The following is a 19,017-nucleotide window of genomic DNA, read 5'->3' as shown; positions in this document are numbered from 1 at the left end:
ACTGCACTCCTTGACATACCAATGACTACAAAGGTTATACCAATAACATGTCTAACTTTTGCAAATAAATGAGTGAAACAATTTTGAGAACTACAGTTTTAGCTTAGTAAAGACAGAGACTTTTTAGTATAGAATTTTCAGAAGAAGGAATGTATTTCCACTCTAGACAAAGCTGAAAAAGAGAAAACTCTTGAAATCACTAAGAAAATAAATTATTTGGATGATGGAATGCAGCCGTCAAGAGAAGTAACTGGATATTTGCTTCTTGAAGCTTATAAAGGCCTGCACTCCAGCCGTGAAAGTAAGTCTAGTAGTGGCCAGGTGCTGCGTTGGAGGTGTCATGGTTTAACCCCAGCCAGCAACTAAGCACCACACAGCCGCTTGAGAGAACTGGAATCATAAAAGTGAGAAAACTCGTGTGTTGAGATAAAGACAGTTTAATAAGTAAAGCAAAAGCCATGCACACAAGCAAAGCAAAACAAGGAATTCATTCACTGCTTCCCATGGGCAGGCAGGTGTTCAGCCATCTCCAGGAAAGCAGGGCTCCATCACCGTAATGGTTACTTGGGAAGACAAACGCCATCACTCCAAATGTCCCCCACTTCCTTCTGCTTCCCCAGCTTTATATGCTGAGCATGATGTCATGTGGTATGGAATAGCCCTTTGGTCAGTTGGGGTCAGCTGTCCCAGCCGTGTCCCCTCCCAGCTTCTTGTGCACCCCCAGCCTCCTCACTGGTGGAGTGGGGTGAGAAGCAGAAAAGGCCTTGACTCTGTGTAAGCACTGCTCAGCAAGAACAAAACCATCCCTGTGTTATCAACACTGTTTCCAGCACAGATCCAAAACATAGCCCCATACTAGCTACTATGGAAAAAATTAACTCTATCCCAGCCAAAACCAGCACAAGGAAATAAAATTCAGGAGATACAAAGGATATTTAAAAGCTTATGGTTATATACTTAGTTCTAGCATTTGCACTACTAGGAATTTAAGGCCTCTTTCAGTAGGTTAGAGAAATCTCGTTGAGTATCTTCATGTTTTATCCTGCTGCAGTGTGTAGAGCTTAGGTAAATTCATCACTCCATAGTAAAGACTTGGTGCCTCAGAACTCCAATCCCTATGTCAAACAGAGCATTTTTAAAAAGACAAACTTTGATACAAAAGTTGGAAGACAAGAGCAACTTCTTGATATAATATCACACTTCCAGGTGAATAAGGTATTGCCCAAAATCTCTTTTGTATTTTGAAATCTCAGTTTCAAAGCACATTTCAAGGATTTCTCTTATTTACAAGAACAAACCCATGCACTAGGAAAAAGCACTCACTGAATTCGTGAGGAAAAGGACTACTTGCAAGCTGTGTTTAGGACCTGACGATTTACCCAGGCCGGTTAGCATATAGAATGGACAAGAAGTACAGAAATGTAGCATCTTCAGTTAGGCAGAAAGTTATTCAAATATTCTGTTAGGAGATGGCCATATTCCAATACCCTTAGATTAATGGAGCCTAAGGTTTGCAACGAGTTATAATGTCAGTAGAACTACTCTGGGAAATAAAAGTGTTCAGTGTAGGGAGCTGTATCGAATCTGATGCCACTTAAAAAGTAATTACCTGAGTTGTGTGACTCCTATTTCCCCCTTTCCAAGGACCAGTGTTACTGTCCTCTGCAAATATAAGGTCAGTGTCATCCTCGCAGTAGTGTTTCACCAGTTCTCCAGCATAATCCATCCTTGGCATTTGAGAGGTTAAAAAGAGCAGTATGAGAGAAAACTGTTCTCTGAAGACAGCACCTACTGTAAAAGTCAGTGATATATTTTGCAGGAAGAACTAAAAATATGTCAAAGAGTTTCAAGCAAAACAGAAAATGTCGGTATCTCAAAAATCTGCAAGACTGTTTGCAGTGTTAGAAAGATGTTCCAAAAAAGTCTTGCTTGACAGGTCATCATTTACAATTTTTAACAATATCGTCAGCATGCAAAAGTGTGACTCTGAAAACAAGAGGTTGGTGTTTGTGAGCAGTGTATTGATCTCAAGGAAAGTTATGCTTTCCTGGATTCACTTCAAAATAACATTCTTCTAATTGGCCTTGCAACCTGGAAGAATCCTCGCAGCATGCTTCCCTTGGGGACAAGTTACTGTATAAATACCTGTGTAGTAACAGACCTGTTAAAAAGAATCAAATTTTAATGCAGCAAGGTCACCCTTTTGACAGGTCTGTACTACATAATTGTGTCCAGAGAATGATCTGTAAAGGCAGCTGTACATTTCTTTGTTATCTTACCCTATACTTATCATATTTTCCCTGATAACTAATCCAGTTGCCCAGATTCTTGTTTGAGCTGTAGCCACAGTTACATTTGTTGAATTAGTGGTGTAAGAAAGTGCCAAAGCAAGTGCGTCCATACATGGTAAAGTCTTTGTTGTAAAAAAATTGTCATAAAAAAAGCTTATGCAAACTCTTCTGCCTTCCTTCTTATCACCTGTGTGGGCAGTATGTCTCTGAGCATGCTTGCGTAGGTCACGTGAGGTTCAGGACTACCAAGGTGATACAGGGAACAAATTCTTCCCAGTTTGGTTGAATTTTATTCCATGAGCCATGCTGCTGCAGCAGTGAAGCTATTCCAGGGAGTGAAATGTTCTGCAAAGTTCTATTCAACATGAGTTGTATGGGTTCTTTTCACCCTTTAGGTCAGGCACTGTACTGTAGTGCTCTCAACTTTCAGTGCTTGCAGGAGGACAAGCAGAGAGGAACGTAGCTTTCATTTCCTGTTTGTGCGCTACGAGCTCTCTCCCGTTTAATCTGCCGTATCATTAATTGGGTTCGGTTTCTTGATCACATTCCAGTTCAGGTGATTATTATGTTTACCTTGCAGCAAAAATAATTTCCTGCTAATTAATTTTTACTTCCTGTTTAAGACTGCTTTGCTGTATGTTCTTAACCAACTTCCTCATCCAGCATAAGGGAGTTGCGTTTTATAACATGTTATTCCTTTGGTGAACAAAATTATTCCTACGCATATTACAGCTGGCAAACCATTTGGATTCAACCAGAGGAACAGACCTATAAAAATAACATATTTCCTCACTCCTTTTTTCAAAGCTTTTTGCATAGAAAATACAATTTTGGGGAAATAGTCAGAAATAGGTACAGGCACCTATATGAAGAAGTGGGTCATAGCCTTTCTTCAGCCAGTTCCAAAACCCTTTTCTGAGCATGGACACCAAAGGGATGTGAACAGCCTTAATATGTAAAAGATAATTGCTTTAAAATTAAACACAAAGAAAATAAAAAGAAATAGTAACTGTCTATTTTAAGTATTTTAGTTAAAAAGATCTTTTACTTTTGGGGGATATATTTAATTGTCATGGCTGCAAAAGACAGGCCGAAAAGCAGAGGTAGATACAAGCGTTTTTTAAAATTTGTTTAATTTTGTGTATTAAGCATATAAGATCAATTAATAAGGAGTAAGTGCTTAAGTTCTTTTTGCCTCAGTTTCAAGGTATAAAATACATTGAGCATTGATTAATTCGTGGAAGGGTTTAGCTCTGACATGCAAAATACAATTTTGGTAATTTTGTTACTTTGGAGGCTTTCAGAGGAGAAATAATGATTAGATCATTTTGTCTTTGGGTAAAAGGTAGCCCCATCTTTCTCTTAGCTGGAGACCCCTTTCTCAGAGCTAGACTGATGCAAACACAGCAAATGAAGGAGTCTGCTCTCAGCTGTGGAAAAGCCATGAGTTATCATACTACAACACAAGTGAGGGTATCAGCAACTACCTTGTACAACTGGCAGATGGAATAAATCCATAGAAACAAATAACCGTCTTTCATTCTTCCCTTATGAAAAGGGAAAATTCAGAGCCATGCCAGCACTACCAACAAACTAGCAAGCCAGCCCTAGCTGCTCATGGGGTGGTCTAACTTACTATGCTAAATTCCTGCAACCTAAAAATGAAGTGCTTTTCTCCCTTCCCTCTTTGCAAAACCTGGAATGGAAAAGTACCTCAAGAGTTTAATGATGCTTCCGTGGCATCTGTATAAGAAGTCACCACACCTTGTATCTGAGTAACCTCCTGCGTGCATTCAATTACCTGAACACTCACCTTGTTGACAAAGAGGTCCTAGGTGCTTCTGTGCTGGCGACAGAACAACTGTGATAACAGTCACAATTACATGGGCTCAGGGAAGTGGAACAAAGAGGTACCAGGATCTCTGCATGTCTCTATTGACTGGAGCTATAGTCTGAGAAAGTCTCGGCAAATCTAACTAGCCTCACAGATTCTGCAGTCCCAGCCACTCCTTTCATGACTGTATGAAAGCCCATACACTACAAAACAGATTTGTTCGGAGAAGTTTATCTTAAGTCTATCATGAATGAAATCAAGCTAAGCTAGGTATTCATCTGCTCTGTTCAGCCTCCTGCTCTCAGTAATGCTGACCTTTTGAGGCTGTAGCAAAGGAATGTGCATTTACTGTCAAGTTCGGAGGTTCTTTCAACTTTAACAGGCTGTAGTTGAAACTCAACATCAAAATGAATGTGCTGTCTGGAAGTTTATAGTCATTGATGTGCAAGTGATGAATGGAACTATTGCACATTCAGGATACTCTCCACAGCCTTGTAGTATATCACCCAAGGACTTTGGCTCATTATGAATATCAAAAAAGAGACTGCATTTTAGCTCGCCCTAAGCCAGCTAACCCAAACATCACAGCCAGGAGAACAAGTTTCCAAGTGATTGGCACAAATGTCTCTCTAAACAGTGCTACTTACAGATCAGCAGTAACTACATAGCTTTTCTCAAGTGATCTTATTCTTAGGTGTGCAAAACTGTTTGGAAAGAATGAGTTATCTAGTGCTCAAATGAGATTGCTGTTAGCCAATGGCTATTATACCAAGCAGTTATAAATTTTGCTCTTATTTATCAGTCTATGTCAGACTTACCATAACCAACAATTTTCACTGTTCCTGTCTGCTTCTGGAACTTATTTTAGTCTGGCATGGCTATGGATCAGATGCTAAAGTCTGTTTGGCAGAAAACCTCCCCATCCTTCCTCCAGGATTACTCAGTCAGGACTAATTAGGAGTAAAAGACTTTGGATCTGGGTATCTGAAGAGACAGTACTATTACACTCTTCTAGGTGAAAATTAAAGGCATGGTGGAAGATGATAATCAAAAGACTGGGCAACCATTGGAAATGGCAGTCAACTAGAATGGGTGACCAACTTGAAAAAGGTGCTACTTACATCTTTGAGAAAGAGAAAGAAGTGGGTCCAGTAACTGCAGACCAACAAGCCTCAGCTCACTGCCTGGAAGGATCATGAAGCACATCTTGTTGAGTGGTGCCTAGCCATCTGCAAATACATGAAGGACTAGAAAATAATATAGGATGGTCATCACATTTACCAACTGCAAATCATGTTTGAACAGTCTGATTGCCTTTTATGATGATGATGGTCAAGGGAAGGGTGATGGATGTAACATGGCTTGACTTTAAGAAGTTTTAGTCCCTGTAACATTCTCACTGGTAGACAGAGGAAGCATGTGCTGCACAAAAAGACTCTTAGATGGGTTGGGTTGATGGACTGAAAGGGTAGTTAATCAATGGCTTGATGTCTGTTTGGCAGAATACCTTAGTTAAGTACTGGGGGCAACGCTAGTCAATATCTTCACCAATAACCGTGAATGATGAGACAGTGTACCCTCAGCAAATCTATGGATGATACTAAAATGGAGAAAGCGGTTGACGCATCAAATAGTATAGTGTCAGTCCAGAGAAGCTCTAGGATTGGGCAAAATAAATCTCATTAAGTTCAACAAGTGCTAAATTAAGTGCTAAATTCTGCACCCAGGTGAATAACCCCATGCACCAGTAAAAATGTGAACTGCCTAGCTGGTGTGCTGTGAAGGACCTGCAAAGGTCATAGTGGATACGAGGTGAATAGGAGAAAGTGGTGGCCTTTAATCACCAGGAAGGCAAACTGGATTGGGCTATGCTAGGATGAGAGTGAGCAGATAAAATGAAATTATGCTTTTTATGATGTTGGTGCTGCATACACCTGTAATTCTGCATCCAGTTTTGGGCTCTGCAGTTCAAGAAGGATGACAAAAGCTGGAGTCAGTTTAGTAGAGGACTAGTAAGACTGTCATGGGCCAAAAGAATGTGACCTTTGAGAAGAGGCTGAGGAACCTGAGCTTGTTTAGTCTGGCAAAGCAGCAGCTAAGTGGTGATCTAATAGTTTCCCACAGCAGCTTGAATGGGAATTGCACAGATGGCAGAACCAAATTCCTCCTGGTACTGGCAGATGGTACAGTAAGAGACAACAGCCCCAAGATGCAGCTTGGAAGATTCAGCTTGGACGTTAGGAAAAAGTTATTCACCAGAAAGGTAGTGCAACAGTGGATTAGCTTATCCACAGGTGTAACCAGGGGAATTGTCCTTCTTGGAGTCTTTGACTTGGCTAGAAAAAGTGGCAGCTGACCTGGTGCAGCCTTTGCAACGTTTCTGTGTCCAACCAGCATTTCCAACCAGCCTTCTGCAAATAAGAAACTTGAAGGGAAACTGGAAGAAAGAAAGGTGATGTACCCAAATTCATGGGCTCACCTTGTATTCTGTCTTCAGACTGATTAGCTTTTATGGTAGCATATATACAGGCAGTGAAAGTAAAAATAATGACAATGCACTGGAGAGGGCTATTTTGTCAATCGCAGCAGAAAACAAATAATTACTGAATAATCATAGGCCACTAAGTTTCCTTTATGTATTTTCTGTCAAGCTTAAGACCTAAACTAGACAGCATTTCAGTCATCAAAAGATTAAACTGAGGTGTTCCAGGAAAAATGTATGCTCAAGGCCTCAGGAAAGGAATGGAGGGTATCCTTGCTAATTTTACCTGGAAAGACACTCCCATCTTGCAGAAAAGGACATGAAGTGATGGAGATCCTTTTCATAATGAGAGCTATGGATGTTGCATAAATGTACTTGCAGGTTTTTCTCTGTCTGTTGGGCACAAAGCTGCTGGCCGGAGAGAAAAGATTGAGAAAAATCTTCTTGAGCTGGCCTTATTGTTGCATGTCAAAACAGCCATTTGACTGCTTTAATTTTCACCAGCAGAAATAGTCACTCGCAGATTATTTTACTGACCTAAGATCACAGATTGCTATGGTTTTGGCCACGTTGCTTCCTCCTATATGCCTGTGCTGAGGTAACAGGAGAGGCCAGCATATGTTTTCCACTATTGTAAGAGTGGTTTTAACTATTTTTATATGGTTCATGTTAGGAATGGCAGAACAGCTCAAATTACATACTTCTCAGTCAATTAAAGTTAAGAAGAAACAGATTTAATTAAGATTGTTTATCAGGGCATTTAGCAGGCTCTGTTGCTGTTCTTAATTATTTGATAACTTACAGGTCAATGATACTGTAACAGAGGTTGTCAGTATTTGGGGGCAGAAACTGGAGGTGCTACAGAGGTACAGAGAGTAAGCTGTGTTACAGGCACAGATTTGGGATGGACCTGCCTGGCTGTTGAAAGAGATGCTTAACAAACGGCTTTATTTTCTTTGTATTTTCCTTCCTCTTTCATGGTCCATGCTGCAGTCAAGCAAGTCCTGAAGATCAGCTTCAGCTTTCACATCATCTTTTAAGTCTCTCTTAACACCTTCTCAATAACCTTGGAGGGACATTGCTTGTCACATAGCACATGTTGCCAGGGGTACCAGTGTTATAATGAAATATTCCCTATATGCATCCCAACAGGAGAGAATCGCAGTTCTGCTTTCTACTACTATGATTTTTTTTTTTTTCCTGACAAAGGCAGAACCTTGATTTCCAATTTCTTTCTGGGCACCAAATTAAGTAACTGGGTACTCTGCTTGAGTAGATCTTTAATTACTATGACCAGGCAATTGTGTCTCTTCTGTTCTTTTAGGAAAACTTCTCCAAACTTTAAATGAAGACAGAGAAGGCCCACACAAAACAATTACAATGGAGAATTTGTTTACAGACTATCGCTAGAAGAGACATAATGCTTCCCTTTATCATCACTTGTCATAGCAGTGACAGCCTGTAAACCTCCTGCCTCTGCATTATTCTTTATTTGTCACTGCTTGTGCCAACTCTTGCCCTGGCAGGTGCCTGGCATGTGTCAAACATATGATTCATGGGTTCATTTGATCAACACTGTGAAGAAAAGAATGATGTATTTTCTTTTAAATTACAAATTAGACATTTACTCCCCATATCTAGTGACAGGAGCTTTGGCTTCTTTATATCCAAAGTGCACCATTTATAGCTCACTGTAGAATTTAAATACTGGCTTCTCTCTCATGCCTAACTCTGAAAGTGAAATTTATGTAATATTACAGCATATAAATGAAACCATCCTACCTCCCTGTTTTATTGTCACGGCAAGCTTGCTTGAACTGTTTCCTTTGGTAATAAATGGGCAGAAGCCGTAGTCCCCTGGACATTTAAAGGCCTTTTTATTACAGGTTGCTTTCTATTTTACACACCATATTACAATTTCTTTCAGAGAATTTCTTTAGAAATATAGTTTTGCTCTGACAGATTGATGCATGTTTACTTGCGCACTTGAGTTTACTTGCTTCTAAATATATATGTGTAATATATAGCTTTTGTGTGCGAGATGCTTCTTCTGGAGATAATATTAGCAACACAATAATTGGGAACTGTGAGAAAATGCAGTTGTACTATCGGAAATAAAATATCGTTTGGTTTTCTCTGAAGGAAATTTATGGAGTTCAGTGAAAAAGGACAGTTTATTTTTATATTTTTGGGAAAAGACAAGGTTAAAAAATCAAAACTTGTTAGTAATCACAAACATCTAGATCATTTGTTAATCGAAATTATTCCCATACAGAGAATTTGGACTGGATATTAGGAAATTTTACTTCACTGAAAGGGTTATCAAGCATTGGAACAGGCTGCCCAGGGAAGTGGTTGAGTCACCATCCCTGGAGGTGTTTAAAAGACGTTTGGATGAGGTGCTTAGGGACATGGTGTAGTGGTGGTCTTGGTAGTGTTAGGTTTACGGTTGGACTTGATGATCTTAAAGGTCTTTTCCAACCTACAGGATTTTGTGATTCTGTGATTCTGTAATTCTAAAGTCTTGTCTAGTCTGTTTTAAGCAAAACTTGAGCTGTGAGATTCCCAGGTATTGTCTTTGTCAGAGCATCTATGTCTTCATGACCCCTGGCTCAAAGATAAGCTCTTTTATTAAGTAGCTAGCCTTTAAAGCCAGCTGCTGACTGCAGGTCCTGCAGAATTGCCGTTTTGCTTTAAAGAGTCTCACCTATGATAATACCAGTATATTGAGTAATGCAGGGGTGGCTTTAATGAGTGGTTCAACATGAAAGATATGTTTTTACTACTTATATAAATAGTAGAAAATACTACAGTTTTCTTTAAAACTACTACTGTTCTACTGCCTCTGGCTATTACTCTGTGTTTGTTTATGCTTTTAGAGATTGGTAAGATTTGAAACAGACAGTGCCACAAGACATTGCATGGGAAAATACAATATGAGAGCATTTTCATATTGATTTAAGTTTAAAAAATCATTATTTATGGATCCAAAAGGGATTTTTTCCTCCAGTTTAAGATATTTTCATTCTCACAACCATATTGGAGTTGGTCATTGAACTTAAATACTTCATGACATTTTTGTAGTTATTGAGAATTTTTCCCAAATAAATTCCCAAACTGTCTTCTTGGCCAAATCTCAAAACTAAAGATATGGTAGGTATTGTTACTGGTATGTGTTTGATTATGTCATGACCTGTCGTTAGGATATTACTAACATGTAGCTGTTTTAACAAATCTAGATACCTTATGTATCTCTAATAATCCATATGCTTTGATTTGTATGAAGACCTGATCTTTTTATGTCACTTGTCTAACTAAACTCTATAAAAATTAACACTTATTACTTTTGCTTTCTTCCTGATTGCTTCTGGATATGTCTAAAAGAGGATGCATTTATAATTCTCTGTGAACAAGACGTGCAAATTTTGTTTGTATACTTCTGCTTTCTTGTGAGTTGTTCTTTGAGCGACAGGGATAAAATAATAAAATTATTCAATCATGGGACTAATTGAGTAGATGAAAAAATTTGGAGATATGTGATTCTGGCATCAAAAGATGTGCTGGGTGTTTTAATGCAGTTCTCCACAAATCAGATGACATGCTGTCTGAAATGTGTGAAGACCTGTCTGAGAGAGAGGGAGGAAGGTGGTATAGAGAACTCTTGTTTGTTCCACAGAATTTCAGGTATTATTCTGGCCAAAAAAAATTTAAAATATTTAAAATTTGAAAGACCTCTTTCCCTGAGTTTGCAAGGAACCTGAAGCAATGAAAGAACAGTACGAACTACCATTGATTTCATGGTGTTCAAGCTCCAATACAACTGACGAAAATCAAATTATATTATTCAGCTCTTTTGTTATTTAGCAATTGATATAAGAACAGAAAAGAATGTGTCGTAATATGATAGTTTACATCATCTCTCGCTGAAGTGTTTTCTTGAAGACATAGGCACTCAGCTTTCAGAATTTGCTCATTGTGAGATGTGAAAGGAATGAAATTAAGTCCTTTGTATGAGACTGAATTTCAGTGAATTTATTTGGCCCAAGACAAGTGATAACAATCAGAATGCATGAAAATAGTACATTTGTATTAGTTCATTTAAACATCAGTGGTGGCCATATTCAAACTGTCTATTGCAAGGGCGTTACCTTCACCATTGTGACACCTAACTAGTGAAGGTCCAATTCAGGTGTGCCTTGAATTTCTATACAAGCAACAGAGAGCCTACCAACACCACGAACAACTTAGGTTTTCCACATAAGGCTCCTGCTTCTCTCCATCAGAGAGTTTAGGTGCTTCCTTGGTAGCTGCCTTCGCATACAAAGAGGGAAACTGCCTAGAACCAGCTCACAGGGATCAGTAAAGCAACCATATCTGATACGTAGCCAAATTCAGAGCTATGTAGTAGGATCCTCTGATCAACTGGAGTCTCATCAGTGAACCCTCCTCTGAGGGGAAGATGGAGGATTTGCATTATAGCCAGGGTGTTCAGTGCTTGATCACATAGTTGGAGGGCTGTGTTCAGGCTGAGTAACCTGAGTCTTCTTATTAGTTGTCTGTACAGCATGCAGCAATGTGGTCCTGCTCTTGGTGCAGGGTTCACCTGCACTATTCAGTGCAAACAAACTTAAGACTTGTGGGTGGAAGAGATCAGAGAGGAAAGGGTTAGATGACCTTAAAGAACTACAGGAAATTTCTAGTGCCTGAGGACTAAGAGAAGCTATGGTACCTAACAGATTAGGTTTGCTTTACTTTGGAAATATGTAATATCCTGTCACTTTGAAACTGTTTTATTTTTCATGGCTATAAGACGATACAATTTACAACGTAGAAAAAAACGCAGCTTGATAGCCCTAACAGACTTTCTTATATTACCTGCAAGGTCTTTGTATCTTTGTTTTTAAGGTATGTTTCCCTTCTTCTATATTCCTACGCCATGGGAATAGCCTCAATGGAGCTCATAAAAACAGGAAAACAGTTCAATAAATATACGCTTCAGACAGTCTTGCACGTGGGCACAAAATGATCTAAGACTTGATTTAACCTCAGTTCAGTCATGATTCTGAATTGTGGCTGGTACCTAAAATGAGTCAGAGTGGCATACAGCCCTTGTCCCGTGAATATGGTCGGTCGATAAAAAGATCATCGTTCAAAAACATAGTACATCTCTTGTCATTGCAACTGTTGGGAGATTGTGTTGGTTTTTATTGAGTACATAAGTAGCAAAATGGGATGAAAAAAGGGATACCTCTTTTCTTCTTATTTCATAGAATCACAGAATCATTGAGGCTGGAAAAGACATTTAAGATCATCAAGTCCAACTGTAGATGAACCATATTTCAGAATTTAAATCTGTGTATTCTACAATCAACCAGAGTAGATAAAAACATTTGATGTTTATCTGAATGCCATTCTTTGGGGTTTTTTTGTCTCAGACTTGGCCTTTCTCACTTGATCTAATACTTCTCCCGGGTAGTGCTGTTAACACAAACCACTCTCTTGACTCAGCAGGTCTCCAAAGTGTTCAGTTTCTCCCTCCCAAAACCCCTGGTCTGTTCTGTAGTCCTTGCAAGCTGATGTTCCCAGGTCTCGGGCTGCTCCCTCTTCTGTGTCAGCATACATCAGAATTCCTCAGTGCAGAGAAGCATCCCATGCAGTACTCTCCCACTAAATACATATAACTACACACTAATGTTTCTACTCCTTCCTAATCTGCAGGTAGATTTGGAAAGTCTTGTGTGTTGGTCAGCTAGGAAGGAAAGGAGTAGAGACAAGAAGGAGCATGTGCAGGAAGCGCTGCTTCAGTGGGGCTTGATTTTATTTTAACACAAGATTCTGTACTCTCTGCACTGTGACTTGTTTGCTTATTGCCTTGAGTCTATGTGTTAGCCTTATATGCTCGCAGGTACTGCTAACTGATAGTCCTTTCAGGTAGTCCATAGCAAGCTTCTTGCAATCTCTAACGAGGCAAGGTCTGGATCGAGGCCTGTACTGACCACACAAGTCCAAAGAATTAGTAGCCAATATAAGAAGAAGTCATAATCTGGCAACCCCGTTTCAGTGAGACTTAGCTTGCAACCCTTAGCATCACTAAATGTGGCTTATCACCACTTTTAATCATTGGAGACTAAGCTTTTCTCTCCCTCTTTCCCTGCTAAATGAAATTATCAGGTATTTCCAAAGTAATGAGTCTGACAAGCTGAGGTGTTATATCAAAGACAAAAGATCAGTATTTCTATTGTAGATGCATTCAGGAAGAGGCAAAACTGTAGGGTGCTTTTTGTTGTTGGGGGTTTTTTTATGATTCTTAGTGTGTGTTTCTAGTCAGAAGAAAAAAAGTTCCCAAAGTTGCTGTTTTGTGATACAAACAGCCAGGTTATGCAGACAAGAGAATCTATCAACTGCTCTACATTTGCAGCTTAATTTTATTAGGAAGTCAGCTGTCCGTTTGCTTCACGCCAGTATCCAACTATTAAGATCTTCCTTCATGTCTGTTTCCCTTCCCATTACAAAAACAATCTAATCATGCTAGTTTAATGCTTACTTTTTAAAAATTGCTTTCCACACATAGTTCTTCATAATTAGTTGATATACGAAACCCACTTGGAAAGGACACTGTTTATGAAACGGCATGCCAGAATGTTTATCTGGCCTTGGGCTGCAGGAACCAGAGGATGGATGAATATCCTGCAGTTGTTTTGGCCATGATTATCTCGTGGATGGCAGGTTGCCAGTAGCAACTGCAGTAAAAGGTCCAGAGTGTTAGTGTCTTCCTCTGTGTGATAAAACAGAGAACATTTGCACTTTCGGAACCATCTCAGAGAGGATTTGTGGCAGATTTTGGAGGACTTGAAGTGACAAGAGATGGAAGTAGATAAGCTGCTTGCAGGTTGTATGCCAACCTGTCCTTCTGTTGGCTCCTCCAGGCCTGGCACCACTGACGCTTTTTTTGCCCTTCTTTCTAGAACATTTAAAAGAGAAGCTGGAGGAATACATGGTCCGTTTTGCCAAAGTGAGGATTGTACGTACCAAGAAACGAGAAGGGCTCATTCGGACCAGACTGCTAGGAGCCTCGCTGGCTAGAGGAGAAGTCTTGACATTTCTGGATTCCCATTGCGAAGTCAACGTGAATTGGCTGCCTCCCTTGCTTAGTAAGTGTCTAAGTGTTCATCAGCCATTAAAATTAGAGCATACAGCATAGCTTAAGCAATCAAAGCCATGTCCCCAATAAGCAGGACATACACTGTATAGAAGTGTTTGGAGCTGTGCTTCAGTATCTGAAGAGTCAGTATGAAGAGAACTCAGATAAATGCAAGCAGCTCCATTTTATGGTTCTTGTGACTAAAGAACTGGTAAAACTTTGAAGTATCACTTTGGCCTATTAGAGTTATGATTTATTTTATTATTACTACCACTAAACACACTGCTAAATCTAGTATTATGCTATGCCCTTACTATCTATGTGAAAACTTTTGTTATGCAGGTATTGTACTCCTTCCTAGTCCTTCACATTCCATTAAAACAGCTTTTGCTGTAAACATATCCAAGACCTCAGAGTTAAATCCAATAACAACTGCATTCACAATAGGAAGCTCAGAAAGAATGATTTGCTATTGACTGCTTTGCTGGATTCCAGCTGCAGCTGGCAAAGCTCCATTAGTCAAAGGAATGGAAAGAATCAATTGTTGTAGTCTAGGATTTCACTTCAGGAAACAATGTCCCCTTTTCTACAAATGTCCCCTTTTCTACCAGACTACATGCAAAGTGTATGTGCTTTGGAAAGTGAGTGCTTTTTTGCTAGCAAAACCAAAGAAAATTTCTGAGTTTACTATTGAAGAAATTTGTATTAATTAAAAGAGTATGTTATAAGTACATGGCAGGGTAGGGTTTCACCAATTAATGGTTATTGTTTCTTGAATTTTGTTGCTAGAACTGGTTTGGCCACACAACAAGCTGATAAAGCATTTGCAGCCAAGAAGAGATGCTGTTCTGCTAATGAACTATCGCTTGAGACCAAAAAAAAATACTAGTAACTAGTTTTTCTTTAGATCAGTAACAAGATAATGTACAAAATTCCAAATTTACATCCTTTCTAGCTTCCATATCAAATTCCACATACAGTCTATCCCCTTGTTACCACTTTGCTGCTAATTACATCAGCATTTTTAAAAATAACCTCCATGTCTTCATGTAAAGCCCAAATGGCATAAAGGAGCAGAGGGAAATACAAGTTTCAACAAGCCTTCCACAAGCAGCCCTGACAAGTAGCTATGAAACACTCTGGCGTGTTCCACAGCCACCTTTCTTCTGCTTTCTGATTTTGCCCCACAATGCATAATACATTGCCACTAATGAAAAAATCTCAGGAAGATTCTCACTCTTGTCCTCTGAAATCTTTTGCTAAGTTACCGTAGATGAGACTTAACCCTTCTATTTTGCTATCTTAGACATAGGAAAACTGCAAGTTGCAAAACCAGTTCCTTTTCTTGCTTTCTTGTCTGAAATGAATGTACATCTAGCTGGGTTTCACCCTATAAAAACTGAAAAATAAATAGAATGGTCACTAAGCATTCATAATTGCAGTTAGGTTGCAGTTGGGTATTGAACTGATGATCGCAACCCTCAGCCTCAAGCCAGAAAACTGGAAAGATGAGAGAAGTTTCATCAGGGATGAAGTCCCAGTTCTTAGTTCTCAAGCGGAGTGAGATCTTTCTTGTTCCACATGTAGTAGAAATACCTTTAGCTAACCAGCCAGAGGATCTAGAAATTTATCTTGAGGAACACTGGAGCCCAGGATCAATAGGCTTTATTTTGAAATAAAAAGTAGAGCATTACATGAAGAAGGACAAATAGATAATGAATACACAGCTGGTGTATTTAAGGATGCCCTGTTTTCCAAAAGGGTTGAGAGAACTTTCTCATAACCATTAGGTGGCAAATATTTGCTATACTGAAATCAGATGACACCTAGCTACTAATAATAGTGAAGTTATTATATTTTTGCAAGTATTTATCTAAAGATCTATCTTGTGATTCGCTCAACACTACATTTGACTGAATGTCATTCAAGGAAACCAAAACAGAAGATATATTGGGTATTTATTGCTTTGAAGCTGCCCTATTTTAGCTCTGATTGTATATGCCATGTGTAGTGAAAAGTCCTCAATAAGAGCCCAGTTCAGTCCTGCTCTGAAGTGAAGACTGCTAGTCTTTGCTGAGAGGGGCAGTGGTTTCCACTGTTCCAAACCTTTTTTTTTTTTTTTTTTCAAAATTAGACCTTGCAAGTTGGGGAGGAACCAAGAGCAATCACTTAAAGATGGTTCTCAAAGTTATTTAGGCATCTAACTTATATTTTCAGAATTGGCTATCACTTTTTAGACCAAAGGAAGACTGAGTTATTTCAGTACTTGTTAGGTATCTAAATAGCTCTGTGGAGTTGAGCCACAGTTGTTTTCAATTACAGTCCTTTGTTTTGTTTTCTTAAAAACAGGTGCAAAATAGCTTTTTTAAATTTCCTTTAAGCTTTATTTAGTTTATTTCTGTAGCTTAAATGGGTTTCTAAACTGAGATAAGCCACTCTCAGATCTCAGAGAGTTTTGCCTGATGTTCACTGAGCAGGCAGCTGTAGTCATGTAAAGATGTTGGCAAACACAGCTGTTTGTTATCACTCCTCAGTAGTATAAAGTCAGCAGAAGGAAAGATGTGACTTGGGCTCCAGCTGCTGTAGTTGAGAGTCTAGTGTAGTGTGAAGTGGCAGTTATTGCAGGTAAGAAACTGAGCGGCAAGCCAGCTGAAAGATGCAGGCACATCTTTCCTTCTGCGGATGTTGCTGTGGGAGCAGTAAGAGGGCAGATGGACAATAGATCAGTAGTGCCATAGGCTACCAGAACTAGGTTTGTCAAAACAGATGTTTTTTCCTGACGAAGACTTAAAACTATACCATGAATAGATCATGCTTAGCAAGTTCTCAAGATACCTGCTAGCTATAGCTGTCCATCTCCACAACATTTATATGATGCATTACTTGCCAGTGGGGAGACTGCGAGCACAAATACTTATGACAACTCAGATAACAAGAGATAATTTGCTGAGCCACTCAAAAGTTGTCACCATCTGTAATCACATATTTAAGTAGGAAGATAAGACTATTTGCAACGTGGTGTTGTACTTTAACCAGGCCATTTTGAAATGAGCATTTGAAATTAAAGGGTGCATCTTTCTCATAAAGATAAAACCTACATTTTTGAGATAGTGACTTATCCAATATTGAAAACTTCTGCTTATTGTCACATGTGCACACCCTGCTTAATAGTAAAAGTGCTGAATTCAAATATGTGTGTATATATTGCTTAAAATTGCTAGGGAGAAAGCTCTGAGCAATGTTCTCTCTTGGTCCCATGCTTTCCCTCAAATCTGCAAGATTTTTACATGTATGATGATGCTTATCTGTCCATTCTTCCCTTTATCTGCAGCATATGTGCATTGAAATAATGCATGGACATTTTCAGACCAGTAGGAATTTATGAGAGGATGATGAGTAAAGGCAATACAAAAGATGCTGTAAAGCATTTCAGCTGTGACTTTCAGACTCTTGTGTTAGGAGCAGGTGGGATAAAGAGCAGTGGCTGGCAAAGGCAGCAGCATGTTCACATCTGTACAGCTATGATACTCTTGTGAAATGTAAGCTACCCCTACAGCCCTTTTTTCTATCTCCTAAATTCGTATTGGGCCTACGTCTGAGCCTAAGAAGTATGTATGCAAAATTCATTATTTTAGGCATACTGAAAGAAACATTGAGGCTGCAAGTTTGATTACTCTGCCTTTTGGTGTGCACAACTACAAACACCTTGGTTTCTTCAAAAGTCAAGATCTTCCTGTGGTTCCTCATCTCTGAAACATTTTTGGGGCTGAGAAGTAAGTTCTGCAGATACAAGAACAGGCAGGTAAGCGTCATCTTATATGCAAAAATCTTGCAGAGTTGTAGGAAGGAAGACTGGGATTGAGTTTGAGCATTGCTCAAATAATTTTCTCCCTGGCTATCTCTGCATGCGACTTGGAGATTTCCAATCCTTCAGTCTATTTAAAGGCAGCGGCTTTTAAAGATCAAGAGAAGGATGCTAATGTATTATGAGTCTACCTTTGGCCTGCTCCAGCCAAATCAATCCCATTTAGTTTCTCTCCTCCAATGAATTTAGAAGGGGGGGATCAGAGACAGATTATTATAAGCCCTATAACTATTAGCAGCACCATCACAGGAAAGAGATTATGTAAAAATGACTTTACATAATGATTACAGATAACACTACACAGTATACCAGTGAACATAATTATATTTGGCAATAGCAACAGTAATGCAGCCATTATGTCTGAGATGAGTTTCCTAGAATTTTGTGAGAGCCTGTGCTTTAAATTTATTTCACTATTAAAGGATAAGGATGTAAAAACCTGCTGAACTTCCAGGCACAGTAATTTCTTACTAGCAGTCAGCATTGTTCCCTATTTGGACAGTCTGTAAACAAGAACTGAGAATAAATATGAAAACTACAGATGCTTTGCTAACATAATCTCTTTTCTTAATTTCAATCCTTCAGAAGCAAGGAAGCAGAATCTGTATTATTAATCATTACACCACTATTACCTGCCTTCCTATCCATGTGTTCATTCCACACTTAGCCCTCTGGGTTTTTTAGGGTATTATCAAGTACCAGTGAAATCTAATCCTTAAAAACAAAAAACAAGTTTTCCTCATAGGTCCTACAATGTACATTTTGTAAATAATCTAGGCTACCATTTGGAGAAAAAGCTTTATTATACTTGGAATTTTGAGATTTTGTTTTTTCAAGGGTTCATAGATAGTTTTTCTACTGTCCTTTCATGCCAACGCAGCTACAAATTTTCCCCTCTACTTCCTCATTTCAAACCATTATTCTTCTGCCTAACTCTTGCAGCTGGAATATCTGCATTTCTTTCTTTTCTGAGGAGCTCTATGGGATTAAGCAATAGGATTCACCAGAGAAGACTCAGGCCCACCCTGCTCTCAAACTAGAGATAGGAATTTGGTTTAGCCTCACAGTCCTAATTTAAAAAAAAAAAAAAAAAAAAAAAAAAGCAACTCCTTTCTTTGGAAAACAGGTGAGTAAGAATAATACTGTGGGGCCTTCTTTATATCTCAAAGATAGGTACAAAAGAGGACCCAAGCCCTGTTTTGTTCCTCGTGTTGGAGTTTGCCTTTAATTTGTAGCATTTGATCTCAAAGCTGATGCACACTAGAGCCACAGGAACAGCAGCTGAATGGTTGCAAGGGCTGAGATTCACATTTGGGAACACAAATCTCTCTTGCAGGAGCTTGCCATACACACTCCCCACAGCTGAAGGAGTTATTTTTACATTTTGCTTGCTGGCTTGTTCCG

The 19,017-nt window shown here is 39.1% G+C and overlaps 1 protein-coding gene across 1 annotated transcript in view; it reads left to right on the top strand.

Annotated features, from left to right (window-relative positions):
* The window catches only part of GALNTL6 (polypeptide N-acetylgalactosaminyltransferase like 6), a 489,200-nt gene that overhangs the window by 386,925 nt on the left and 83,258 nt on the right, over window positions 1–19,017 (top strand). The window contains exon 6 of the mRNA XM_072862275.1: window positions 13,573–13,758. Within this exon, the coding sequence (XP_072718376.1) occupies window positions 13,573–13,758 (186 nt within the window). The remainder of the gene's footprint in view (window positions 1–13,572; window positions 13,759–19,017) is intronic.

The sequence above is a fragment of the Ciconia boyciana genome, chromosome 5 (assembly GCF_034638445.1).
Source record: "Ciconia boyciana chromosome 5, ASM3463844v1, whole genome shotgun sequence".
Classification (NCBI taxonomy): domain Eukaryota; kingdom Metazoa; phylum Chordata; class Aves; order Ciconiiformes; family Ciconiidae; genus Ciconia; species Ciconia boyciana.
Note: the sequence above shows the minus strand (reverse complement) of the source record. Positions and strands in the feature narration are given on the sequence as shown.